We start from the raw sequence: 27,837 nt of genomic DNA, 5'->3' as shown, positions 1-27,837 counted from the left end.
CCTTGATTATTGCATTTGACTGCCTTGAGTGCCCCTCTTCTCATGCTAGACTTCAAAATCCTTTTTACCAATTAGTATTTATTTACTAAATAATTATTGAAATTAATTACTATTTTAATAATGAAAGTATCCATACATATATATTTGGGGAATGCATGTCCATGTTCTCTGTTATGAATGTGTTTTTATTTGTGGGTGGGGGGGGGGTGATTTATTCCACATGAAATGCCATCATAAGAGTGTGGATCCAAACTGTGCTCAAAGTCTAAAGCCATCATTAGATGAAATCTCAAGGTATTTTGGGCCCAAAAAGTGCACTGAAAAGAGAGTCTAAAATGCTGCTGTCTCTTTAAATATTCCTGACGTAATTCCTGCAGCATGCATGTGGCCATGAAAAAGAGATAAAGCTTGTGTTCTTCCACACAAACTCTCATATAGCAAAACTTCCCCAGACCTTGAGTTATAGACAAGCATCATCTTGGATGTTACACCTGCAGAGAGCGTGAGGGTCAGAGGGCTCCATAAGGATTTGTCTGGGTAGCGGAGCAATACCATGGTTCTCTGCATAGGTTCATAGACTCTTCACTGAGTTATATGCCTCTGAATACTTAATAAAATTGTCCTTTATTTTATGTGTATTGCTGTAAGCAGAGAATGCTTTCACTAGTCCCATGGATGGTATGGGTCTCGTCTGTCTGCTTTCTACAAGGCAGGTAAGACACATCTAATTATTGTCTTGACCTTAGGCTTACTAAGCCTTTAGGTACTTATTATTGTTTTATTATAGCCTATGCCTCTGGCTGTTTTGAGTCAAATTGGGTAGGAGACTAAAAAAAACGAAATATGTTGTTTCAGTGTACATTTATAATGTGTAATAAAATGAAGAAATATAGATCAGCTACTTTTGAAGTGAGAGAAGTTGTTGAACCATAGGGAATTTACAATGTTTTGCCAATTAAATGAAAATCAGGCTAATTACATACAGAGAAATATAGTTATTTGAAAGGTTCATGTTATTTAAATGTGCCTAAGGAACACATGTAACATATATATTTTATTGAGGTGACGAGCTCAGCATGTTTTACATTGCATTTTGTAAAAGGAATGACCAATAACTAGGATTTGTAAACCGCTGAGAGACGGAAAGAGACGACTTGGAATGTTGGGAAAGACACGGTGGAGAGGAGGATGTTGGTGGATGTTGGATGTTGGAGGATGTTGTCCATTGGATGAGATATACAACCGTCTACATAGAGGGAGGGGCAAGCTACATGACCTGCGTGTTTCTAATTTCAATATAATATATAACCGATCACTCCCACTGAACTACCATCCTTTTAATTGTAATTTTATGAATATTACAATTGTATTACCAAAAACAACTTTACTTTAGTGCATGTGGTTCATCACAACAAGATTGCAAATACAAAAGAGCATATCTTATTTCTTTATGTTTTCTGAGAAATATTTGAGCAGAAAATCCCTTGAGATACAGAGGGTAACTCCTCACCTTCACCTGTATGACTCAAATCCCTTTATCATGGCCATCATCTGAAGCAGTAGTTGCCCATCAGTTCCAGATAATAGCACTCCTGCTTTTCCTCTCACGGTTTCCTCCTCCCCTCTGGCAGGCCTGGGTCCTGTAAGGAGATTAAGCTACCTAGCAGGGTAGGGAAGGCCCCTTCCCCATCTGACTTTCTGGATAAACTTATGGGAAGGACATCTGGGTATGACGCCCGCATTAGACCCAACTTCAAAGGTATATTGCAATACATAGTACAGTAGATTACACAGTACAGTAATACACATTACCGTATAGTACACCCTAAACAGGTGGGTATAGTACAGTAGTTTTACAGAATAGATCTAAGACACAATGTGACATAAATCAGAAAGATTTCCACTTTTTATTTATTGTGGTACTTGAACCCAGAATAACTCAAGAGTGTTTGTTTTTGGTTAGAAGTGTCATTTTGAATGCATGTTCACCCACAGGCCTAGTTTATTTTGTTTCTTCACAGCCAGCGAAGCCAGCAGATTCCCTCTGACATACTTCCTCTTCATTTCTCAGGGGTCACATCTCGTCATATATATTTCATGCTTGCTCCACATCACTGAAATATGCCAGTACATGCCTTGCAGGGTAACTCCCTGCTGATGTCTATAAATACACTAATGTAACTCAAGTAGAATTAATAAATTATACCCTCTTATGAAATTATATTATGAAAAATGTAGGATGTCAGTAGTTGAGAGATGCAATATACTGATGGGAGTGTATTGGAAATGACAACACCATTTTATTCTGTCTGTTTGTGATAACTCAATCTAATATAAGACAACTTGCCACAATATGAATGTAAGCTGTTATTCCATTATGCAATGGTAGACAATACAATCCTCATGTCATTGCAATTTAGATACTGTAGACCTGAAAATGTTTTCTGATCAGTTTGTGTTTACCACAGATGCTGCATCTTTTCAGTGAGATAATAAACATGTATGAATGAACATGTATAAGTAATGCATTTTACTGTACATCTGAAGCTAAGAACACTGCCTGTTTCAGAAAGCAGCATAAAATGAAACATGGAATTTATATTTATATTACAGATATATTACATATGAATGGCTGAGTTTCTTATGGACGATTTTTCAGGTCCTCCTGTGAATGTCACCATTAACCTCTTCATCAACAGCTTTGGATCCATCACAGAAACCACAATGGTGAGGGTCTTTTCACTATCGTCATCCACCTTTTATCCAAACAGTGGCTGTTCGCTCCATTTAATAGTCTCTTTTATACAATAACTACCATAGGATTATCGTCTCAATGTGTTTCTACGTCAACAATGGAATGACCCGCGACTGGCCTATAAGGAATACCCTGATGACTCTCTGGACCTGGATCCTTCCATGTTGGACTCCATCTGGAAACCTGACCTTTTCTTTGCCAATGAAAAGGGGGCAAACTTTCACGAAGTCACCACAGACAACAAACTGCTGCGGATATTCCAAGATGGGAATGTCCTCTACAGTATCAGGTGACCGGTGTCTCTAAAACAGTAGTGTCTCCTCATAATGATAGATAATAATACAATGTTATAACGTGATCAGTAACAATAATTAGCAAAAGTTCACATCTTTGACTTTATACACTCAATTTGAAGCCACGGGTAATGTTGGATTGTACAAAGCTCCCCATACCTGTCTTTGATTCATCTTCTCACTATGTGCGTCTGGTTCTGTGAGCCAGGTTAACTCTGATCCTGTCCTGCCCCATGGATCTGATGAATTTCCCCATGGACATTCAGACGTGCTCTATGCAGCTGGAAAGCTGTGAGTTTTCTTTTCCCTCTTTTTATCTATTCTTTGCACTTGGCTAGTTTCACTCCCTGATGCCTCTTTTTCCCCATTCTCTACACTTGACTAGACCGGCTTTTTCTGTTGACAACTTTATAAATAAACTCTCTCTGTCACCGGCTATACCATGAATAAAAGAAACCCATGTTTTCCCTTCTTCTCCACTGTGCTCTAGTTGGCTACACCATGAATGACCTGTGTTTCCAGTGGCTGGACATTGGTCCTGTCCAGGTGGCTGATGACCTGATGCTTCCTCAGTTTGTGTTGAAGGAGGAGAAAGACTTGGGCTACTGCACCAAGCACTACAACACAGGTAGATTCTGGACTCCCAATGGTATGCTAATGCCACACTTTGCTTAAAACCTCTACAGGATCGGTGTCCCCGCGCAGGACGTTTGAGCTAACGTAGGCTAATGTGATTAGCATGAGGTTGTAAGTAACAAGAACATTTCCAAGGACAGACATACATTTTGGCCTTTCACTTGCATTTCAAAGATGGGGGGTGTCTAATGTGTTATATTCTCCTACATTAATTTCACATTTCCACAAACGTCAAAGTGTTTGCTTTCAAATGGTATCAAGAGAATGCATATCCTTGCTTTAGGTCCTGAGCTACAGGCAGTTAGATATGGGTATATCATTTTAGGCAAAACATTTTTTTTAAAGGGTCCAATCCTTATGACAGTGTCACAGGTCGCAGTTGTAAATGAGAACTTGTTCTCAACTGGCCTACCTCGTTAAATAAAGGTGAAATATATATTTTTTTAATGTAATCTAACCATCTGGCCTGCTGGCAGGTAAATTTGCCTGCATTGAAGTAAAGTTCCACCTGGAGAGACAGATGGGCTACTACCTGATCCAGATGTACATCCCCAGCCTGCTAACCGTTATCCTCTCCTGGGTCTCCTTCTGGATCAACATGGATGCCGCCCCAGCTAGAGTGGGCCTTGGTATCACCACAGTGCTCACCATGACAACCCAAAGCTCTGGGTCCAGGGCATCCCTGCCTAAGGTCAGAGAGAAGTGATATTGTATTCTGCTCAGGTGTTTTGTCTGGACAACCAACATATAGTCAATAAACATTTATTTTAAAATATGTTTTAACTCAGAAGCTACCAGTTCTATATGTAATTCCCAATCCACACATTATGTATTTAATTTTTTACCCCTTTTTCGTGGTATCCAAATGGTAGTTACAGTCTTGTCTCATCGCTGCAACTTCCGTACAGACTCGGGAGAGGCGAAGGTCGAGAGCCGTGCGTCCTCCGAAACAAAACCCAACCAAGCCGCACTGCTTCTTGACACAAAGCCCACTCAACCCGGAAGCCAGCCACACCAATGTGTCGGAGGAAACACTGTGCACCTGGCGACCATGTCAGCGTGCACTGTGCCCAGCCCGCTACAGGAGTCACTAGAGCTCGATGGAACAAAGACATCCCTGCCGGGCCAAACCCTCCCCTAACCGGGATAACACTGGGCCAATTGTGCACCGCCCCATGGGTCTCCTGATCGCGGCCGGCTGTGACAGAGCCTGGACTCGAACCCAGGATCTCTAGTGGCACCGCTAGCGATGCAATGCCTTAGGCCACTGAGCCTCTCGGGAGGCCCCCACATTATTTCAGTGGTGGGAACGTTCCTATACTAAGAGCACCATCACCGTGTTGTTTACCTGCATGTTAAAGTTGTGATTCTAACCATTATTCATTTATTTTGTGGGTTGTGTAGGTGTCTTATGTGAAGGCCATTGATATCTGGATGGCTGTGTGTCTTCTTTTTGTGTTCGCTGCACTGCTGGAGTATGCAGCAGTAAACTTTGTTTCACGGCAGCACAAAGAGTTCTTCAGACTGAGGAAAAGGATCAAAGAACACCAGCGGCAGAGAACTGTGAGTACACTACAATGATGTATATAAACATTGCATTGCTGATGCTATCATTTGGCCATTGAGAGGCTTTGACGCCACTGGGTAGCCATATTTGCACTCCCCAGTAAAAGCAATCCTCCATAGGAATGAATGGAATTGTGCAGTATTTCAATTAAATGTTTCAAGGACAAAAAAGTATTTAAATGTTGTAGAGTGTCAGTAAGGTTAGTTATACAAAAAAGTATGCATTTAGGTGTCTGTAATGGAATACATTTGGCAAAAACAAATGTAGACATTAATAAATGCATTTCTATAGCTTCCAAGATGTTTTTTTTTACAACAATGGGGGAGTGCCAAGGTAGCGGCATGATGGCTTCAACTCAGTGCTCCCCTATCCGTCATCTAGTGTATAAATCATTGGTACAAGCCCCTGTGCAGCCCACCCCCTCAGGCTGCTGTCGCCTGCTATTCCATCTAAGCCCAGTTATGCAGCAGCTACACAGTTCAGCTGGCTGTCGTATCTCATGCTGGGAGATCCACAGATCCACTGGCCTGTGCTAAATCCAAGTCCTTTTCTTGCTTCTTCTGTCAATATGTGCTCTGTACAACAGCTTCGCTTGCCGTTTCCCTTTGCATCTCAAAATAATGAGACAAATATGAAAGTAAACAAGTAACGCAAAAGAGAATGATCTAAAACATTTTTTTGTCAGGAATTATTTAACTGAATTGTGGTAGTAGTTTGTGTGTAGCTCCAGAGCGAGCCTGCCCACAATATTATGACAATTCTGGTAACACTTCATTTTAAGTAGTCCTTATTATAGTGTAAAAGTTACATTGTAACAAGTATTGTAATTAATTGTAATAATTCATAGTTACACTGTAATAACAACATGTGGTAATTGCAGTCTGTAATTACAGGGGTGTAACAACGAATGCTCATTACAAACCTTAAAGTTTCTGATAGCATCCAAACGCACCATATTTCAGCCTGCACAAACCATGTGATAATTGTAAGCCAATTGAAAACCAACCACCTCATTGACAACATGAGGGACAACAAGTGCTCATTGTGCAAATGTTTTAATGTTTTTAATAAACATTGGAAATGAAATATAGTTTACATGTCAATAATCTAAGCCAACCTCGTATGTTTTGCCCCATAGTTACCCGGTCTTAAAATGTCTAGCCCAATGACTACTCAAAATGCCCTGAAAGCTAGCCTAAATGTTTTTTTTTTCACAGCAAGAGGGAAGTTGCCACATTTAGCCAATAAACCCTTTTTCAATAACGTTATCGAGTGAAATAAGAAGGGATATCGACTTAACTTCTAACAACCTAAGAAGGTTTTCCATCAAAATAATAATTATTGTAAGCTATAATGTGACTAATAAAGGAATTTGAATATGTTGCAAGAGAAAATATCATTTGCCCTTATTAAACTTCAAAAAACAAATATTAGGCTATTTTCTAGCCATTGTGCCCTTATTATGTGCCAGATGTTATGACTACAAACCGCTATAAATGGCCTATTTGCACGATTGACCTGTCATTTCCACAGGCATAGGCTAGGCCTACTGACCAAAATCTGGGTTTATGATTGTAATTTAACTTTGCTATGGTTTGGTTAGCTAGATGCAGGTAGCCTATAACGCCTGATAATGCCTGATAGGCCTACATCTCATGTCAGATAGCCTACATTAGCCTAGGCAAGATGCTTAGTTCAAATTGACAGACTAATTTATTCAACATGAATAGCAAGGAGATTGACGTAAGAAGTGCTTCCATTGCCCAATAGCCTGCTGGAATGGGGTCATCATTTCAATCACTTAATTATATAATATGAACTGACTAGGCCTATGCTTGTCAACAACAGCCAGTGTTTTCTTTACCCGTAGCCTAATCTGACTAACTGTTACCTTCAATCGAATGCATTCTATTAAAAATAATATTAAAAATTGCGATAGAACTGTAACCATGATCACAATTAAATAACTTTCAATTTAATTTACTAAACATTGGCATTAATAATTGCATAATAACACAAGTCTCCAACAACAATAAACTGAAGTTATAAAATAGCCTATTTATTAAATCCAGCGGTGTAAAGTACTTAAGTAATAGTAATACTTAAGTAGTTTTTTGCAGACTATCTGTACTTTACTATTTATATTTTTGACAACTTTTACTTTTACTTTTTTAGGAATGAAGTGAAGTATGTACTTTTTACTCCATCCATTTTCACTGACACCCAAAAGTACTCGTTACATTTTAAATGCTTAGCAGGACAGGAAATTTGTCAAAATCCTGCGCTTATCAATAGAACATCCTTGGTCATCCCTACAGCCTCTGATCTGGTGGACTCACTAAACACACATGCTTCGTTTGTAAATTATGTCTGAGTGACGGCAATAGCCCGTGACTATCCATAAATAAATAAAAACAAGAAAATGGTGCCGTCTGGTTTACTTAATTTAATATAAAGAATTTGAAATGATTTATACTTTTACTTTTGATACTTAAGTATATTTTAGCAATTACGTTTACTTTTAATAATGAAGTATATTTAAAACCAAATACTTTTAGATTTTTACTCAGGTAGTATTTTACTGGGTGAATTTCACGGGTACGTTTTCCACCACTGATTAAATCCATTTGACAGCTCCAGGTGTCACGCCCTGATCTGTTTCACCTTTTCCTGTGATTGACTCCACCCTCTCCAGGTGTCGCTTATTTTCCCCAGTGTATTTATCCCTGGAAAAAGGCTTGGAAATAGGTGTCTCCATAATGACAATCTATATAGCCCACCTACAACTGGTAAAACAACATACACATATGCTGCTCTGTGTCCTCTCACTCATGTGGCTCAGCTGCCTGCTTTCAGTGCTCATTCTCAATGCCCCCCCCCACCACCACTCACTCAATTTCATTCAATTCAAAGGGCTTTATTGGCATGGGAAACATGTGTTTACATTGCCAAAGCAAGTAAAATAGGTAATAAACAAAAGTGAAATAAACAAAAAATGTACAGTAAACATATCACTCACAAGTTTCAAAGGAATAGAGATATTTGAAATGTCTTATTATGGCTATGTACAGTGTTGTAACAAGGGAAAATAAATGAACATAAATATTGGTTGTATTTACATTGGTGTTTGTTCTTCACTGGTTCCTCTTTCTTGTGGCAACAGGTCACAAATCTTGCTGTGATGGCACACTGTGGTATTTCACCTGATATATATGGGAGTTTGTCAAAATGTGATTAATTTTTTTATTCTTTGTGGGTCTGTGTAATCTGAGGGGAAATATGTGTCTCTAATTTGGTCATACATTTGGCAGGAGGTTAGTACAGCTCAGTTTCCACCTCATTTTGTAGACAGAGTGCACATAGCCGGTCTTCTCTTCAGAGACAGGTTTGCCTACTGTCGGCCTCTCTCAATAGCAAAGACATGCTCACTGAGTCTGTACATAGTCAAAGCTTTCCTTAATATTGGGTTAGTCACAGTGGTCAGGTATTCTGCCACTGTGTACTCTCTGTTCAGGGCCAAATAGCATTCTAGTTTGCTCTGTTTTTTTTGTTAATTCTTTCCAATGTGTCAAGTAATAATCTTTGTTTCTCATGATTTGGTTAGGTCTAATTCTGTTGCTGTCCTGGAGCTCTGTGGGGTCTGTTTGTGTTTGTGAACAGAGCCCCAGGACTAGCTTGCTTAGGGGACTCTTATTTAGGTTAATCTCTCTGTAAGTGATGGCTTTGTTATGGAAGGTTTGGGAATCGTTTCCTTTTAGGTGGTTGTAGACTCTAACCGCTTCTATTTTCTGGATGTAGCGGAGTTTCGTTCTAATTCTGCTCTGCATGCATTATTTGGTGCTGTATACGCAGGTGTTTGTACCATTTTGTGAATTCTTGGTTGGTGAGCGGACCCCAGACCTCACAACCACAAAGGGCAATGGGTTCTACAACTGATTGAGATATCATAATTGGGATGTCAAATTTGATGTTCCTTTTGATTGCGTAGAAGGCCCTTCTTGCCTTTTCTCTTAAATCATTCACAGCTTTGTGGAAGTTACCTGTGGTGGTGATGTTTAGTTATAGTTTGTTGTGTGCTCTAGGGCAATGGTGTCTAGATGGAATTTGTATTTGTCGTCCTGGCAACTGGACCTTTTTTGGAGATTAACTGTCAGGGCTCAGGTCTGACAAACTGTGCAGAAGATCGAAGTGCTGCTGTAGGCCCTTCTTGGTAGGGAACAGTAGCACCAGATCATCAGCAAACAGTAGACATTTTACTTCAGATTCTAGTTGGGTGAGGCTGGGTGATAATCAAATCTTATTGGTCACATACACATGGTTAGCAGATGTTAATGTGAGTGTAGTGAAATGCTTGTGCTTATAGTTCTGACATTGCAGTAATATCTAACATCTAACAAGTTATCTAACAATTCCACACCAACTACCTAATACACATAAGAATATGTACATGTAAATATATGGATGACCGAGCGGCATAGGCAAGATGCAATAGATAGTATGAAATACAGTGTATTCATATGAGATGAGTAATGTAAGATATGTAAACATTATTAAAGTGGCATTAATTTAAGTAACTAGTGATCCATTAATTAAAGTGAGTCTGTTTGTAGGCAGCAGCCTCTCTGTGTTAGTAATGGCTGATTAACGGTCTGACGGCCTTGAGATAGAAGCTGTTTGTCAGTCTCTCGGTCCCAGCTTTGATGCACCTGATGCACTGACCTCACCTTCTGGATGGTAGCGGGGGGAATAGGCAATGGCTCGGGTGGTTGTTGTCCTTGATGATCTTTTTGGCCTTCCTGTGACATCAGGTGCTGTAGGTGTCATGGAGTGCAGGTAGTTTTCCCCCGATGATGTGTTGGGCAGAGCGCACCACCCTCTGGAGAGCCTTGCGGTTGAGGCGGTGATACAGCCCAACAGGATGCTCTCAATTGTGTAAAACTTTGTGAGGGTTATAGGTGACTGTTGCGCCTTTTTCACCACACTGTCTGTGTGGGTGGACCATTTCAGTTTGTCTGTGATGTGTACACCGAGGAACTTAACTTTCAACCTTCACTCCTGTCCCGTCTATGTGGATATGGGGGTGCTCCTGTTTCCTGAAGTCCACGATCATCTCCTTTGTTTTGTTGACGTTGAGTGAGAGGTTGTTTTCCTGACACCATGCTCCAAGTGCCCTCACCTCCTCCCTGTAGGCCGTCTCGTTGCTGTTGCTAATCAAGTCCACCTCTGTTGTGTCGTCTGCAAACTTGATGATTGAGTTGGAGGAGATGAGATGGATGGAGGTGATGGAGGTGATATGATCCTTGACTAGTCTCTCAAAGCACTTCATGATGACAGAAGTATGCAGCATACTGTTCTAGTGCCCTTTCCAATTTGTTGATATATATATGTGTTAAAGAGGGTGTGGCTCAAGCTGCATCTCTGTCTCACCCTACAACCCTATGGAAATAAATGTTTTTTTCTGTTGCCAATTTTAACTGTACACTTGTTGTTTGTGTACATGGATTTTATAATGTATGTTTTTCCCCCAACACCACTTTCCATCCATTTGTATAGCAGGCCCTCGTGAGAAATTGAGTCAAAAGCTTTTTGAAATCAACAAAGCATGAGAAGACTTTGCCTTTGTTTTGGTTCGTTTGTTTGTCAATTAGGGTGTGCAGGGTGAATACGTGGTCTGTTGTACAATAATTTGGTAAAAAGCCAATTTGACATTTACTCAGTACATTGTTTTCACTGAGGAAAGGTGCAAGTCTGCTGTTACTGATAATGCAGATAGTGATCTGATAGGGGTGTCAGTGGGCTGACTGTGAACACTATGAGAGACTCTGGGTTGATGTCAGTGACAAAGTAATCTACAGTATTATTGCCAAGGGTTGAGCTGTAGGTGTACCTACCATTGTGGTCCCCTCGAAGCCTATCATTGACTATGTATAGACCCAAGATGTCCCTGGTGGACGGAACAGATATGACAGCTGGCTACACAAAGAGAGGGGGGTTAGGTTGGAGTGAAAGAGCGGGAAGACTGAGTAACAAAGAGGGAAGCTAAGCTATCGTAAATACAGTATCTTATGCATTCTAAATTATCACCCATTTGGAAAAGGAAAATGGAATAAATATTTACTCTGAGCTGCGCTTCGATCAGTTGGTCGTAGATGGAAGGCCGGGTTGTCCAGCATAGATCTCTGGTCCTCTGAAGACTGTCTAGTGGTGAACTGGAGCGTGGTAGAATTGATACTCTGTCCATCCTCTCCTAGCCCACGTTTAGCGGGCTGAGGGGGTAGCACTTCTTTAGTGAATAAGAGTTCAAAGTTTATACCAAGTCGCCATACTTTAAGCTCATGCTATATTCTGGCTGGTATAGTCAAAATTCATCCTTCCGGCGTGTAGGTCGTCACCTTCACATTGAAATTTGATGCCAATTTCTTAAGGTTCTTGCTGAGGTTGGCTTAGTTCTGTATGTGGTCTTTGTCCTTTCAACATGGGTAATGTAAGTCCTCACGTCCTTGGAACAGGAAGTTACATTTTCGTCAAGGGGCTTATATAGGATTGGGAGAGAGGGCCGTGTTTCATAGTTTACAACCACTCTCTGTTCACATGGGCGGGGCCACTAAGTTGGCAGAGTTTACACTATGACAAACCGTTCTCTTATTACGAAGCTAAATTACATTGAATCTTTTCACAAATAGTTTCATATTTAAACATTTAAATTGCACAACAATTCCATGTGAATCTGATAACTATAATGTGTAGACTTTGAGAATGAACCTGCAAGTAATCATTTCGTTGGACCATGTGTATCCTGTACATACGATTAATACAACTTTTCTACAATGATATGTGATCATGCAGATACAGGGAGACCAATAAAATGGTGAACATCTATAAAAAAATGACAAGTATTGATGTCTCCCTACTGTTCTGGTTTTGAGGCTTGGGAATTTGGGCTGCAGTTCATCTGTCTAATCCCTTGTAGGGAGTAATATTACAATGGTGTGTTAATTTAATATTATTCGTTTGAAATGCATGCATACAATTAAAGTGGACATTGCCAGTGTTTGTTTTGTATCCAATGCATTTAGCTTACATTAGGATGAAATAGTTTAGGCCTTCCATACTCATCTGGCAGAACGGATTCGGACACAGAACGGGGTCAATACGGACCACAGATTGACACACCCCCAAAATATTTTTTTATTTTATTATTTATTTTACTCGGTTGGGCTTCGACCCCTGGTATACTATAAACACACACAAGACATGGAAAAATGCATATAATTGCAGGAAATGAACTTTAAAACAGCCAAAAAAATCTGCCCCGTGCTAAATGCCAACAAGAGGGGTGTGAACATTTTGAGGTCGCATGGGTTGCGAGGTGGGGGTTTGTTACTACGCCGATAAATTACATTATCCATCCGTACCTTTTCCACCTAGGAAATGTGTGTGACTGGACCTCAAATAGTACTTTAGTAGCCCTGGTCTAGGCCTTCTAATCTAGTTGTATTGCATCATGTCGCCTCAGTGCATAAGGTGAATATAAAACCAAGCTAATCGTGAACATCAGCATCATTTAATAATATGCATGGGTGTTATAGTTGTATGAATTTATCACAATGCAAACCTGCTCATTGGAAATAAAACACCAGTGGTCCTAATGCAATGTAATTTTAGCTTCACAGCGAAACCCCACTATCCTGACTATTTATCATTTTTAAACAGTAAGCAAAATTATTTATTTTACAATTATTTATTTTTTGCTTCTGCCTCTGTACAATGTATGAATGTACAATGTAGACCACACTATCAACCAAAAGAGATCTCATCTATATTATTCGTAGCAGTCTTTTTACTACCACAAACCGATGCTGGCACTAAGGCTACACTCAACCAGCTGTAAAAGGCCATAAGCAAACAAGAAAATGCTGGTCTGGGGACTTTAATGCAGGCAAACTTCAATCTGTTTTACCTCATCTCTACCAGCATGTCACATGTGCAACCAGAGGAAAAAAACTAGACCACCTTTCCCCCACACACAGAGTGTCACGACTTCCGCCGAAGTTGGTTCCTCTCCTTGTTCGGGCGGCATTTCGGCGGTCGATGTCACCGGTCTTTTAGCCATCGCCGATCCACCTTTAATTTTCCATTTGTCTTGTCTTGTTTTCCCACACATCTGGTTTACATTTACCTCATTGCTTGTCATGTATTTAATCCTCTGTTCTCCCCATGTCTGTGTGTGGAATTGTTTATTGTTTCGTGTATGCACACGTTAGACTGGTTGCGCTGGGTTTTGTCAACCCGTATTGTGTTTAGTGTTCTTTGTGCCGTGTGTTTTATTCGCCTAAATAAAAGGCTCGGGAATTTTATAGACAGATCATTCGCCCATAGTTTAGGGATCCCCATTGTTCCAGTGGCTATTGCCCTTCCCAGTTCACGCCTTAGACAGTCAACCATTAGGGTCAGGGTTGATTAGGGAGGCCACCGCTCCTCTGGGCATGGTGACGCAGGGGGGTCACACAGAGAGAATCAGTCTCTTCCTCATTGACTCTCCTGCGTTTCCCTTGGCGCTAGACCTACCCTGGTTAGCTTGTCATGACCCCACTGTTTCATGGCAGCGGAAGGCTCTCATGGAGTGGTCGCGAGAGTGCACGGGGAGGTGTTTAGGGGTTTCCGTAGGTGCACATTCCACCCGAATATGCCGATTTGGCTCTCGCCTTCTCCAAAAAGAAGGTGACTCAATTACCACCCTATAGATGGGGGGATTGTGCTATAAATCTCCTGGTAGACGCCGCACTTCCCAGGAGTCATGTGTGAGACGAGTGGAAGACGGCGTTTAGTACGACCTCAGGGCATTATGAGTACCTCGTCATGCCGTACGGGTTGATGAATGCTCCATCAGTCTTCCATCTCTTTAGTGGGTCATATGATTGAGTGTAGTCTGGCCCAGGAGTGGGAAGGTGAACGGAAAGGCTGGAGCAAAGAACCGCCCTTGCTGTCTCTGCCTGGCCGGTTCCCCTCTTTCCACTGGGATTCTCTGCCTCTAACCCTATTACAGGGGCTGAGTCACTGGCTTACTGGGGCTCTCTCATGCCGTCCCTGGGAGGGGTGCGTCACCTGAGTGGGTTGAGTCACTGATGTGGTCATCCTGTCTGGGTTGGCGCCCCCTGTCTGGGTTGGTGGTTGAAGATATCCCTCTAGTGGTGTGGGGGCTGTGCTTTGGCAAAGTGGGTGGGGTTATATCCTTCCTGTTTGGCCTTGTCTGGGGGTGTCCTTGGATGGGGCCACAGTGTCTCCTGACCCCTCCTGTGTGTGTCAGGGAGCTAGAGTCAGTTTGTAATATCTGGAGTACTTCTCCTGTCCTATTCGGTGTCCTGTGTGAATTTAAGTGTGCTCTCTCTAATTCTCTCTTTCTTTCTCTCTCTCGGAGGACCTGAGCCCTAGGACCATGCCTCAGGACTACCTGACATGATGACTCCTTGCTGTCCCCAGTCCACCTGGCCGTGCTGCTGCTCCAGTTTCAACTGTTCTGCCTTATTATTATTGGACCATGCTGGTCATTTATGAACATTTGAACATCTTGGCCATGTTCTGTTATATTCTCCACCCGGCACAGCCAGAAGAGGACTGGCCACCCCACATAGCCTGGTTCCTCTCTAGGTTTCTTCCTAGGTTTTGGCCTTTCTGGTGCGTTTTTCCTAGCCACCGTGCTTCTACACCTGCATTGCTTGCTTAGCGTTTTAGGCTGGGTTTCTGTACAGCACTTTGAGATATCAGCTGATTTATGAAAGGGCTATATAAATTAATTTAATTTGATACTCCCGGCCTCCTGCCTGGAAGTGGCGGTAGTGTGGGAGCTGGACGTGGACATTGAGCAGGCGCTACGTGCAGAGCCCACTCCCCTCCAGTGTCCCGCTGGGTCTCTGTACATTCCGTCTGCAGTCCGTGACCGGCTGATCTATTGGGCCCACACGTCACCCTCCTCTGGTCATCCAAGTATCGGTCGGACAGTGTACTGTCTGAGTGTGAAGTACTGGTGGCCCACTTTGGCTAAGGACGTGAGAGTTTATGTTTCCTCCTGCTCGGTGTGCGCCCAGTGTAAGACTCCTAGGCACCTGCCCAGAGGTAAGTTACACCCCTTACCCGTTCCACAACGGCCTTGGTCGCACCTGACGGTGGATTTCCTTACGGATCTTCCTCCCTCACAGGGTAACACCACAAACCTGGTTGTTGTGGACCGTTTTTCTAAGTCCTGCCATCTCCTCCCTCTGCACGGTCACCCTACGGCCCTACAAACTGTGGAGGCCTTGTTTAAGCACGGGGTGCCTGAGGACATAGTGTCTGATCAGGGTCCCCAGTTCATGTCGAGGGTCTGGAGGGCGTTCATGGAACGTCTGGGGGTCTCGATCAGCCTTACCTCGGGTTTTCACCCCGAGAGTAACGGGCAGGTGGAGAGAGTTAACCAGGATGTGGGTAGGTTTCTGAGGTATTATTGCCAGGACCGGCCAGGCAAGTGGGCAGCGTTCATGCCCTGGGCAGAGATGGCCCAGAACTCGTTCCCCCATTCCTCCACTAACCTCTCCACCTTCCAGTGTGTACTGGGGTATCAGTTCTGGCTCCTTGGCATCAGAGTGAGACCGAGGCTCCTGTGGTGGACGACTGGTTCCGGTGTGCGGAGGAGACATGGGATGCCGCTCATGTTCACCTTGAGCATGCCGTGCTGCGACAGAAAGTCAGCGCAGACCGTCACCGCAGTGAGGTCCCAGTGTTCGCACCGGGGGACCGGGTCTGGCTCTCGACCCGAAACCTGCCCTGCCGAAAGCTGGGTCCGCCGTTTGTGGGGCCATTTAAAGTCCTGAGGAGACTGAACGAGGTGAGTTACAGGTTACAGCTTCCCCCCGATTACCGTATTAACCCCTCGTTCCATGTGTCTCTCCTCAGGCCGGTGGTGGCTGGCTCCAGGAGTCTGAGGTGCGGGAGGTTCCTCCGCCCCCCCTGGACATCGAGGGGGCCCCGGCGTACTCTGTTCGCTCTATACTGGATTCGAGACGCCGGGTGAGGGGCCTTCAGTACCTCGTGGACTGGGAGGGGTACGGTCCGGAGGAGAGATGCTGGGTTCCGGTGGAGGACGTGTTGGACCCTTCAATGCTGTGGGACTTCCACCGCCTCCGTCCAGATCACCCTGCGTCTCACCCTTTCGGGTCATCCCCGAGGCCGGTGTCAGCGCGCTGCTGGAGCCAAGCATTAAGAGGGGTGGGGGGGTACTGTCACGAATTTCGCCGAAGTCGGTTCCTCTCCTTGTTCGGGAGGCGTTCGGCGGTCGGCGTCACCGGTCTTCTAGCCATTGCCGATCGACCTTTCATTTTTTATTTGATTTGTCTTGTTTTCCCACACACCTGGTTTACATTTCCCTCATTACTTGTCATGTATTTAACCCTCTGTTCCCCCCATGTCTGTGTGTGAAATTGTTTATTGTTTTGTGTATGCGCACGTTAGACTGGTTGCGCTGGGTTATGTCGACCCGTATTGTGTTTAGTGTTCTTTGTGCTGTGTGTTTTGTGTTTTGTTCGCCTAAATAAAAGGCTCCGTTTGCTACCCAAATTCTGCTCTCGTGCACCAAACTCCCTTACAGCCAGTTACGCATACCTAACACAGAGATGCATACAAAGCTCTCCCCCGCCCTCCATTTGGCAAATCTGACCATAATTATATTCTACTGATTCCTGCCTACAAGCAAAAACTAAAGCAGGTAGTACCAGTGACTCACTCAATACGGAAGTGGTCAGATGACGCGTATGCCACGCTACAGGACTGTTTTTCTAGCACAGACTGGAATGTGTTCCATGATTCATCAAATGGCATTGAGTAGTATACAACCTCAGTCATCGGCTTCATCAATAAGTGCATTGACGACGTTGTCCCCACAGTGACCGTACATACATATCCCAACCAGAAGCCATGGATTCCAGGCAAAATCCGCATCAAGCTAAAGGCTAGAGCTGCCGCTTTCAAGGAGTGGGACGCTAATCCGGACACATATAAGAAATCCCGGTATGCCCTCAGAGTAACCATCAAACAAGCAAAGCGTCAATACAGGATTAAGATTGAATCCTACTACACCGTCTCTGACGCTCGCCGGATGTGGCAGGGCTTAAACTATTACGGACTACAAAGGGAAACCCAGCCACGAGCTGCCTAGTGATGCGAGCCTACCAGATGAGCTAAATGCCTTTTATGCTCGCTGAGAGACAAGCAACACTGAAGCATGCACGAGAGCACCAGCTGTTATGGACGACTGTGAGATAACGCTCTTGGTAGCCTATGTGAGCAAGACGTTTAAACAGGTCAACAATCACAAAGCCGTGGGGTCAGATCGATTACCAGGACGTGTACTCAAAGCATGCACAGACCAACTGGCAAGTGTCTTCACTGACATTTTCAACCTCTCCTTGACCGAGTCTAATACCTACATGTTTAGACTCATCAGTGTGGTAATAAGGCGTAGGCAACAACACATCTGCTACGCTGATCCTCAACACTGGGGCCCCACAGGGGTGTGTGCTTAGTCCCCTCCTGTACTTCCTGTTCACCCACGTGATGATGCATGACTCCAACACCATCATTAAGTTTGCTGACGACACAACTGTGGTAGGACTGATCACAGACAACGATGAGACAGCTTATAATGAGGAGGTCAGAGACCTGGCAGTGTGGTGCCAGGACAACAACCTCTCCCTCAAATTGAGCAAGACAAATGAGCTGATCGTGGACTACAGGAAAAGGCGGGCCGAACAGGCCCCAATTAACATTGACGGAGCTGTAGTGGAGCGGGTCGAGAGTTAGGGGATCAGGGTCCAAACACACCAAGACAGTCGTGAAGAAGGCACGACAAAACATTTTCCCCCTCAGGAGACTGAAAAGGTTTGGCATGGGTCCCCAGATCCTCAAAAAGTTATACCACTGCACCATCGAGAGCATCGTGACCGGTTGCATCACCGCCTGGTACGACAACTGCTCGGCATCTGACCGTTGCTACTGCGTCCGGCCCAGTACATCACTGAGGCCAAGCTTCCTGCCATCCAGGACCTATATACTAGGCGGTGTCAGAGGAAGGCCCAAAAAATTGTCAGACTCCAGTCACAGAAGTCACGAACTGTTTTCTCTGCTACCGCACGACAAGCGGTACCGGAGAGCCAAGTCTGGGACCAAAAAGCTCCATAACAGCTTCTACCCCCTAGCCATAAGACTGCTGAACAATTAATAAAATGGCCACCAGATTATTTACATTGACCCCCCACCCCCCTCCATTTGTTTTGTACATTGCTGCTACTTGCTGTTTATTATCTATGCATAGTCACTTCACCGCTACCTACATGTACAAATTACCTCGACTAACCTGTACCCCCGCACATTGACCCGGTACCCCCTGTATATAGCCTCGTTATTATTTTGTTGTTACTTTTTATTATTTTTTGCTTTAGTTTATTTGGTAAATATTTTCTTAACTCTTTCCTGAACTGCACTTTTGGTTAAGGGCTTGTATAAGTAAGCATTTCACGGTAAGGTCTATTCGGCGCATGTGACTAATAAAGTTTGATTTGATTTGAAAGATTACCTGTCATACGTCCACAATAATGTAGCAGCAGAAAAAAAATGATGTAGCAGCAGACCAAACAACATTAAAAAATAACTATGCGACCCCTAACATGTTTATATAGACATTTGTTGCAGTTTTAGTATGTTTCTCTAACTCTTTACCTGTTAAAAAAAAAAAGTTATATTAGCAGTACTTGAACTAGCTAGCTATTTTCTCAACTGTTGATCTGGTGACCAAGATGTCACATGACCCTGCATCTTCTTGTTATAGATTGTAAAGGAAAGTTTAAAACACATTTTTGGGTAATCACAAACTAGCTAGCTATATACAAAATGATGTGCACTCACCACACACACACTTTATCTCCTCCAGTAGTTTGACTATCTGATATGGCCTTACCGAATATCAAAATCCTGCAGGATTCGTTCTGGAATTGGTCCTTCAGGAATTGCCATTGAATGTTTTTAATTTTATTGAACCTTTATTTAACTAGGAAAGTCAGTTAAGAACAAATTCTTATCTTACAATGACAGCCTACCCCAGCCAAACCCTCTCCTAACCCGGACGAAGCTGGGCCAATTGTGCGCCACCCTCCCCGAACCAGGATGACCCTAGGCCAATTGTGCGCCGCCATAAACCCTGCAGGAATATCAAAATCCTGCAGGATTCACCCTTGTGGTATTTTGGACGCAATAATTGCAGAATAACTGCAGTTATACTGCACCGTAACTGCAGTTACACTGTAAAAGTACTGCAGTAAAAAGAACTTTACGCAGTATTTGCAACATACTGCAGTTATACTGCACTCTGACTGTAATATTTTTTTTCTAAGGGTGGTTTGCCAGGATTCGTGCTGGGATTTATTTGGTCCTGCAGGAATTGCCATATCCTACAGGTTTTGGTCCTGCAGGATTCTTGCAGGAATTGTCATGTTTGTGCAGAATTTTCAACATTTCTGCAGGACAAGTCATACCACTGCAGGATTTTGTCAATTCTACAGGATTCCTGCAGGACACCTGCACAATTCCTTCACAAAAGTTTTTTAAAAATGTAAGGGTATTTTGCAATAAAGCTGACTGAAGTAGAAACTCTTTGGTAGGTATTTTCACTTGGTAATAAGTAATTATATAGAAATTGCTCATAGGTACAGAACTATCAACAACCATGTAATCATTACAGATATGTAGTCTGTGGTCTATTAGTGTGTTTATTTTCTGACAACTAGATTGTCAGAATGAGTAACGCACTTTGTAGGTACACAATTATTACAAGTACTCATCAAGATACTAGCTAAATCCTGTGTAACACCTAGTAATGACATTGTACTTATGCAGATATTGCATGTACTCTGTAGTGTACTTGTGTTTATTTTCTCACGTTGATGGGGTTTCCAGAAGCTTTAAAATGAGGGTCAGGATGGGTAACGTACAATATAAGTACACATTAATTACAATTACTCCCCAACATACTCTAAATTTTAACTACCTAAATCCTGTGTAGCACCTAGTAATTGCATTGGACTTACAGATATTACATGCATTCTGGTGTACTAGTGTGCTTATCCTCCCACTTGGATGGTGCTTCCGGAAGCCTTAAAATGAGGACCAGGTTGTCAGGATGGGTAATGTACTATGTAAGTTCACCTCAAAATACACTTCATTCTAAACAGCTAAATCCTGTATCACACCTAGAAGTTACATTGTACTTATGGATTTATCATCTCACTTGGATGGCAAGGAGGTTCAGGTTGTCATAATGGGTAATGTACACAAGTTGTATTAAAATATACAGTTGAAGTCGGAGGTTTACATTAACCTTAGCCAAATACATTTAAACTCAGTTTTCACAATTCCTGACATTTAATCCTAGTAAAATTCCCTGTCTTAGGTCAGTTAGGATCACCAATATATCTTATGAATGTGAAATATCAGAATAATAGTAGAGAATTATTTATTTCAGCTTTTATTTCTTTCATCACATGACCCAATGGGTCAGAAGTTTACATACACTCAATTAGTATTTGCTAGCATTGCCTTTAAATGGTTGAACTTGGGTCAAACGTATCGCGTAGCCTTCCACAAGCTTCCCACAATGATTTGGGTGAATTCCCAACTTATTCCCAACTCACTCCTTCTGACAGAGCTGGTGTAACTGAGTCAGGTTTGTAGGCCTACTTGCTCGCACACGCTTTTTCAGTTCTGCCCACAAATATCTGTAAGATTGAGGTCAGGGCTTTGTGATGGCCACTCCAATACATTGACTTTGTTGTCCTTAAGCCATTTTGCCACAACTTTGGAAGTATGCTTGGGGTCATTGTCCATTTGGAAGACCCATTTGCGACCAAGCTTTAACTGATGTCTTGAGATATTGCTTCAACATATCCACATCATTTTCCTTCCTCATGATGCCATCTATTTTGTGAAGTGCACCAGTCCCTCCTGCAGCAAAGCACCCCCACAACATGATGCTGCCACCCCCGAGCTTCACGGTTGGGATGGTGTTCTTCGGCTTGCAAGCCTCCCCCTTTTTCCTCCAAACATAACAATGGTCATTATGGCCAAACTGTTCTATTTTTGTTTCATCAGACCAGAGGACATTTCTCCAAGAAGTACGATCTTTGTCCCCAAGTGCAGTTGAAAACCGTAGTCTGGCTTTTTATGGAGGTTTTGGAGCAGTGGTCTTTCAGGTTATGATGATGTAGGACTCGTTTTACTGTGGATATACATACTTTTGTACCTGTTTCCTCCAGCATCTTTGGAAATTTGTGGAGTGGTTGAAAAACTAGTTTTAATGACTCCAACCTAAGTATATGTAAACTTCCAACTTCAACTGTAAATAAATAATCTGAGATGACACCCGTATGGTAGACCCTAGTCAGTAAGGTGAACCTATGTCTGATCTGTAATTGTACATTTAACCAGGTCAACCCAGATGGTACTTTTTTGTGGCAAGTGCTAGCAAAAATATTGAAGAGTGCACATTCACGGGTAGGTAATTGGAGCCTATTGAGCCTCCAATCTTTAATCTCAGACACCCAGTGCACAAGAGATTATAGTCCTTGTGACAGTTATCACTAAATCCGATGGAGCAGGGAAGAAACTAAACACTAAATAGGCGAATTTAGTAGAAACTTGCCGATTTGTAACAAGCATGGTAACAAGCATTTGTTGTTACACCTCTGTAATTACAGACCACAAATACCACCAGTTACATGTTATTACAACTTTATTAAATGTACATTTGAAAAATGAATGTAAATCAGTAATGTGTCATTGCATGTTGTTTAGATTGAATCACAGTATTCATGTATGCCTGCTAGACCTCCATGTTGCTCTGGGTTTATTAGCAGAGAAGTGGAAGTGGGGAGAGCAGCCAAGTGAAAGGTAACAACTTGCCAGGCAACAACTCCTCCCAGGGGACCCTGCCTGGCCCTCAGCAATGCAGCGTCTGTGCCAGGGTAAAAACTCCTACATTTCTCATGCTGACTGGAGTTTAGTTTAATGGGGTATTCCACTGTTTGTTCACTTAGAAAAACAAAATGGTAGTGCCTTCAGAAAGTATTGACACCCGTTGACTTTTTCCACATTGTGTTACAGCCTGAGGTTAAATTGAGATTGTGTCACTGATCTACACACAATACCCCATAATATCAAAGTGGAATTGTTAAGAAATGTTTACAAATTAATAAATGAAAAGCTGAAATGTCTTGAGTCAATAAGTATTCAACCCTTTCGGCTAGCTTAAATAAATTCAGGAGTACAAATGTGCTTAAGTCACAAGTTGCATGGGCTCAATGACTACCCCATCTCTGTACCCCACAAAAACACTTATCTGTAAGGTCCTGCAGTCAAGCAATGCATTTCAAGCACAGAGTCAACCACAAAGACCAGGGAGGTTTTTCAATGGTTCGCAAAAAGAGCACCTTTTGGGAGATGGGTAAAGAAAAAAGCAGACATTGAATATCCCTTTGAGCATGGTGAAGTTATTAATTACACTTTGGATGCTGTTATCAATACACCCAGTCACTACAAAGATACAGGTGCCCTTCCTTCAGGGATTTAATCATAAGGCCAATGGTGATTTTAACAGTTTAATGGCTGTGATAGATAACTGAGGATGGGTCAACAACATTGTAGTTACTCCACAATACTAACATAAATAGAGTGAAAAGAAAGCCTGTACAGTATAAAAATATTCCAGGACAAGCATCCTGTTTGCGATAAGGCACTAAAGTAAAACTGAAAATGTATTTTTTGTCCTGAATAACAAGAATTGTGTATGGGGCAAATCCAACAACACTGAGTAACACTCATTTCAAACATGGTGGTGGCTGCATTATGTTACGGGTATACTTTTCTTTAGCAAGGACTAGGGAGTTATTTTAAAACAAATAAATGGAATAGAGAAGCACAGGAAAAATCATTGAATGTTGACTGGTTCTGACTAGCCTAGTTTATAAAGTTTAGGTTTGAAAATCTATGGCAAGAAATAAGTGGCTGTCTAGCAATGATCAACAACTAACTTGAAAAATTGTACAATCCCAATGAGCAAAGCCCTTAGACTTACCTAGAGAAACTCACAGCTGTATTCGCTGCCACAAGTTATTCTAACGTGTATTGACTCAGTGAGGTTGAATATTTATCTAAGACATTTTATTTTCCATTAAATAAAAATCTTCCAATTTCAGAGGATTGTGTTGACAAATGTTTTTTTTCTATCACACTTTAATTGTGGAAAAAGTTAAGGGGTGTGAATACTTTCTGAAGGCACTGTAGATCTCACTTAGTGTTGAGGTTGTCTGTTTAACCTCGTGAAATGTATTTATCACAAAATCCTTTTGTTCTTTCTTAGGAGCAGGAGCTGGTGGAGCAGAGCCAAGCCTATTTTCTCCATAGTTATGGAGTAGCAGGCGATGCACCACCAGAGATGGACGCCCCGATCTTTCAGGCCTTACCTCATGGGTTCCCACTGTATGACATCCGCAGGCAGTTTGTAGATCGGGCAAAAAGAATCGACACCATATCTAGGGCTGTGTTCCCTCTGAGTTTTCTCTGCTTCAATGTTTTCTATTGGCTCACCTACAAAGTGCTGCGGAATGAAGCCATCCGAGCTACTCTGTGACAAACCAACACGAGGACTGAATTACAGCACTAAAAACCAATACGGAGTTGAACCTAGTCTTCCACAGAACACTTTTACAGACAATGTCAAATCCATTCATTGTGCCAATGGAAAAATAATTGACTGCATGTCCTGTTCCATTCATTTTTTCACCGAAGTTAGCAAACCTGATGTAGTCCAAGTGTCATCCTTAAGGGGGCAATCTGCAGTTTCCACCACGCCACTGATTTGGTAAACAACCATGGGATTAGGCTGGAGAGATATAACCACTCAAACCGCTATGGATGCAGTTAATGACCCTCCATGATAAACTTAAGAATGTTTTAGGCTAGTGCTTTAAGAATCAAATGAGTATATCTAAATTAAGTCCAAAAATATGTGCCAAACGCATATTGCCCCTTTAACTTTCTATTTTTTACAATTCCAATGGAATGCACTAATTAGCACAAATATTGTAGTCCTTGTACTATGGATACTTTTGTCACTCATGGAGCAAACGCAAGCCCAGATATTGAGGCAGGACTGCATGGAAATGTTGGATTCCCCCCCTCCCCGGAATTGTATTTTGTACTCGTTTCTGCCACATTACAGTATTGGCAAATTGTTAATAAATCCCTACAAATGATTTCTACCTAATATGGAATACTATGTAATGGGACAGTACTATTGGTACATGAATCAACAGAAGTGAATGCTGGACATTTTGAATTGTCTAGTTAGGCGATGTTCTTCGTTAATTGTCTTTCTTTTCTTTATGCATCTCGTCTTGGATGTTTTTTTCCCAATGTCAATGGCTAGTGTGAAAATGAATAATTTGTTTAAATATAAAACCATGGCTGTTGTCACCACTACAAATTCATGCAGATGTCTCAATGTTTTAAGCTTGCTTCCATTGAGGAAGTATTTATTTATAAGTCAGTGAATGAAAACATACATAAGAGGGGAATGAAAGTTCAGGATGAAGCGTACATCTTCCCGAGTCAATGTAAAATCCACAACTACTCCATTAGAAAAACTGAATAATACATAGTCACTATCTAGTTTGTTTTCCATCAGAGGTATTTAACAACTAAACATTCTGCCCCCAAGCAAGATGACTATGTAGCATTTGCTTCGGGCGAAGGTATCATCCCCAAGCTTCACTAGACCCATGTAATGCTGCAATGTATCTTTTTGGGCGACCTGACCAAATTTCACAGAAATGCGAGTTATAGATCAGTCACTCTCATTGAAAACAGGTCTAAGAAGCAGTAGATCAGTTTTATGTGTGCCATTTCTATGCTTCCCGAAGTTTCATTTTTCTATACCAGCTTCAAACTGCTGAAAATACAATATTTTAGGTTATGGAAAACATATTTCAGTTAGGGTACAATGATTCATCAAAATGAAATTAGGCAAAACTTTTCAAATTTGAGCAACCAGGAAATGGTGCTCAATTTCTGCATATTGCACCTTTAATGTGTAACTACATGTGCCAGACAACTCAAGATCCCTTCTGATTGGTTCCAATGTTTCAACGCATAAAGGTTTATTAACTTACAGTAAATACAGTACAAGTTCAGGAACAGTTAGAATACATATTTTATTGACATGTGACCCAAGAAAAGGGAGCTCAAAACTGGATGACCTGGCCCTGAAAGAGTGAGAAAAAAAGACATACGAAATTGGTATTTCAGATTGTTGCAAAGAAATTCAAATCACCACCCATTAACTCAATCTCATTAACACCACTGTCTGCCTACTGCCTTATTTCCAAACAATGCTCTGGTTTGCCATTAGGTTTCGAGTAGAAGCCAAGTTTGCTGGCTCTCAAAACTGGGGAGAACCAGTATGCTCACCTTTCTCTTCTTGTCTCCTCCCAGTTCAAAGTGTTTGCATCTCTTGATGGGCACCATTCTCTTTTGCCGACAGTTGGGCTCCACACACTCCAGCCTCAACACGATCTTCTTTGTAGTTTTAGCCTGCAGGAGAAATCACAAGGGTTTGAGCAAGTAACATAAAAAGATGGAAATTATGTGTGCTGACTAATAGACTGAGTATTGACATGGAGACTAAACCCGAAGACAGTGGCAATTTGCAAACAAACATGTCCTATCTGTAGGAGGGGAAGACTAGGTGAATTTGTAAATCTTCTTCCATACCTTCTTCCTGAAAATAGGCTTGGTCTGGCCACCATAGCCAGATTGCTTTCTGTCATATCTCCTTTTGCCTGAAAGACAGTTACCCGATAAATGCATGCCAAGGTAGATACCACACATAATACATGTGAATGTTCAAGCAGGCAAGGGAAGTAACTTTAGACCAAAGATTTATTCTAACTAAACCAAGATAGACCACAGCCTGTCGTTTCCAATGGGAACAAATTAGTCATATCATGCAAGGAAGGCAGACCCAAGCACGAGCTAGCGAGATCCTACTGGCACTTACTAGCATGTATCTGCATATATCCGTTAGGGACTGCCTACCCTGTGAGGTGCATGTGCAATAACTCAATTTACCTTAGCACTTCTATACTACACTTTTTCTTTTTTTGGCAAAAGGTAAAGTCCACTAAATGTAGTCGACTCTGTTCATAACAGATTATAGTTGTGGGAACAAGACAACTACTCAAGTCAAATGTTTCATGGATGAGAATTTTCAGAATGTCAGCCAAATTACATTTATACATCCGGTGAAATATCGGTCTCATTGTTTTATTTGTGGTTAGACTATAGCAAACTTACCCTGAGCATACAGAGAATCCTTCCCCTTCTTGTACTGGGTAACTTTGTGAGTTTGATGTTTCTTACATTTCTTACAATAAGTCCTGCGGGTCTTCGGTACGTTTACCTAGATAAATTATACAAAAATAAGTAAATGACTGTACCAAAGATACTATAGTTAAGGCTTCTCTCCGATTTAACATGTGCCCCGTTGCGTTCTAACAATTTCAGTAACGTTAGCTAGTTGCCAAGTAGCTTAACCACATTGCATTGTAAGTGTTTGCTTAGCTAACGTTCGCTAGCCCAATTCCTGTTAATACGCTCTAGGGCCACAACCAACTGGCTCGTATGAAACAGTAGGGAGAACAATAGTTGCAACACATTATCTCCTGCATACAATATTTACTAGCTTAAATACATATTTTAAATAGTTGTGGGTTACAATTTAGCAATTGGTAGCGAAAACGTACCATGACTGCACACTCTTGATGCAGGAGGTCAAAGGAAGAAAAATAAGTCAGGAGACCGCATGTAGATGAAACCGGAAATACGTGAGTGAGCTGGACAGAAGAGATCTGTGCAATACAATAGTGCCGTCTTGTGGATTAAATCCGCGTAGCAGAAGAGAAAATAATTTAATGGAAATTACTGGCACAGAGTTTCTAAATCCATACTTAAACCATCTTTGTTACAGGCAAGTCATTTGTATGGCTGTTCCCAGTCCACAGATGTAAGAATGAAGAAATGACTACATTGTGACAATGGAATCTGACTTTCATTTACTGAAACCATTACTGAGAGACTAGAATATGTAATATTGACATGGATAACTACATGTAGAAATGTACTATTGTGGAAAATAATTATGTTAGAAACATTGAATTATGAATGTATTGTTCTGTGTATGTTTGATGTGACATTAATGGAATATTCTCCTAAAGGATGAATCAACATGTACAGAATGGTTACATGGGGGAGGGTCATGCTTTTTCAATTTCAAGGGGAGGGTTTAGTATTTACTAAATCTAGTCCAGGGGGGGTCATGTAACTTCAATATGTCTCAGTGTTTTAGAATTAGTTGCTTATTAGGCTATATATCGATGTGTGCCTGACGCCGCCCCTCATCTCTGATTCTCTGCTGGATGTGCAATATCAAGTGCGCCTAAAGGCTATTAATA

General features: G+C 41.9%; 2 protein-coding genes across 2 annotated transcripts; one reads left to right on the top strand and one right to left on the bottom strand.

Annotated features, from left to right (window-relative positions):
• The first annotated feature begins 455 nt into the window (after nucleotides 1-455).
• Nucleotides 456-26,975, top strand: LOC124008686 (glycine receptor subunit alpha-4-like). Its single transcript, XM_046320190.1, has 10 exons — nucleotides 456-713; nucleotides 1,632-1,759; nucleotides 2,660-2,727; nucleotides 2,821-3,044; nucleotides 3,257-3,339; nucleotides 3,539-3,676; nucleotides 4,161-4,375; nucleotides 5,089-5,247; nucleotides 22,183-22,293; nucleotides 23,688-26,975. Exons 1-10 carry the CDS (start codon nucleotides 655-657, stop codon nucleotides 23,955-23,957), a joined length of 1,455 nt encoding a protein of 484 aa, XP_046176146.1. The 5' UTR covers nucleotides 456-654; the 3' UTR covers nucleotides 23,958-26,975.
• LOC124008693 (60S ribosomal protein L36a) lies at nucleotides 25,521-27,254 on the bottom strand. The gene is made up of 5 exons (XM_046320201.1): nucleotides 27,130-27,254; nucleotides 26,681-26,786; nucleotides 26,099-26,166; nucleotides 25,796-25,918; nucleotides 25,521-25,590 (listed from the first exon to the last, which is right to left on the bottom strand). The coding sequence occupies exons 1-5, from the start codon at nucleotides 27,130-27,132 to the stop codon at nucleotides 25,570-25,572; spliced, it is 321 nt and encodes a 106-aa protein (XP_046176157.1). The 5' UTR covers nucleotides 27,133-27,254; the 3' UTR covers nucleotides 25,521-25,569.
• Between the last annotated feature and the right edge of the window lie 583 nt (nucleotides 27,255-27,837).

Source organism: Oncorhynchus gorbuscha, linkage group LG02 (genome assembly GCF_021184085.1).
Source record: "Oncorhynchus gorbuscha isolate QuinsamMale2020 ecotype Even-year linkage group LG02, OgorEven_v1.0, whole genome shotgun sequence".
Taxonomy (NCBI): domain Eukaryota; kingdom Metazoa; phylum Chordata; class Actinopteri; order Salmoniformes; family Salmonidae; genus Oncorhynchus; species Oncorhynchus gorbuscha.
Note: the sequence above shows the minus strand (reverse complement) of the source record. Positions and strands in the feature narration are given on the sequence as shown.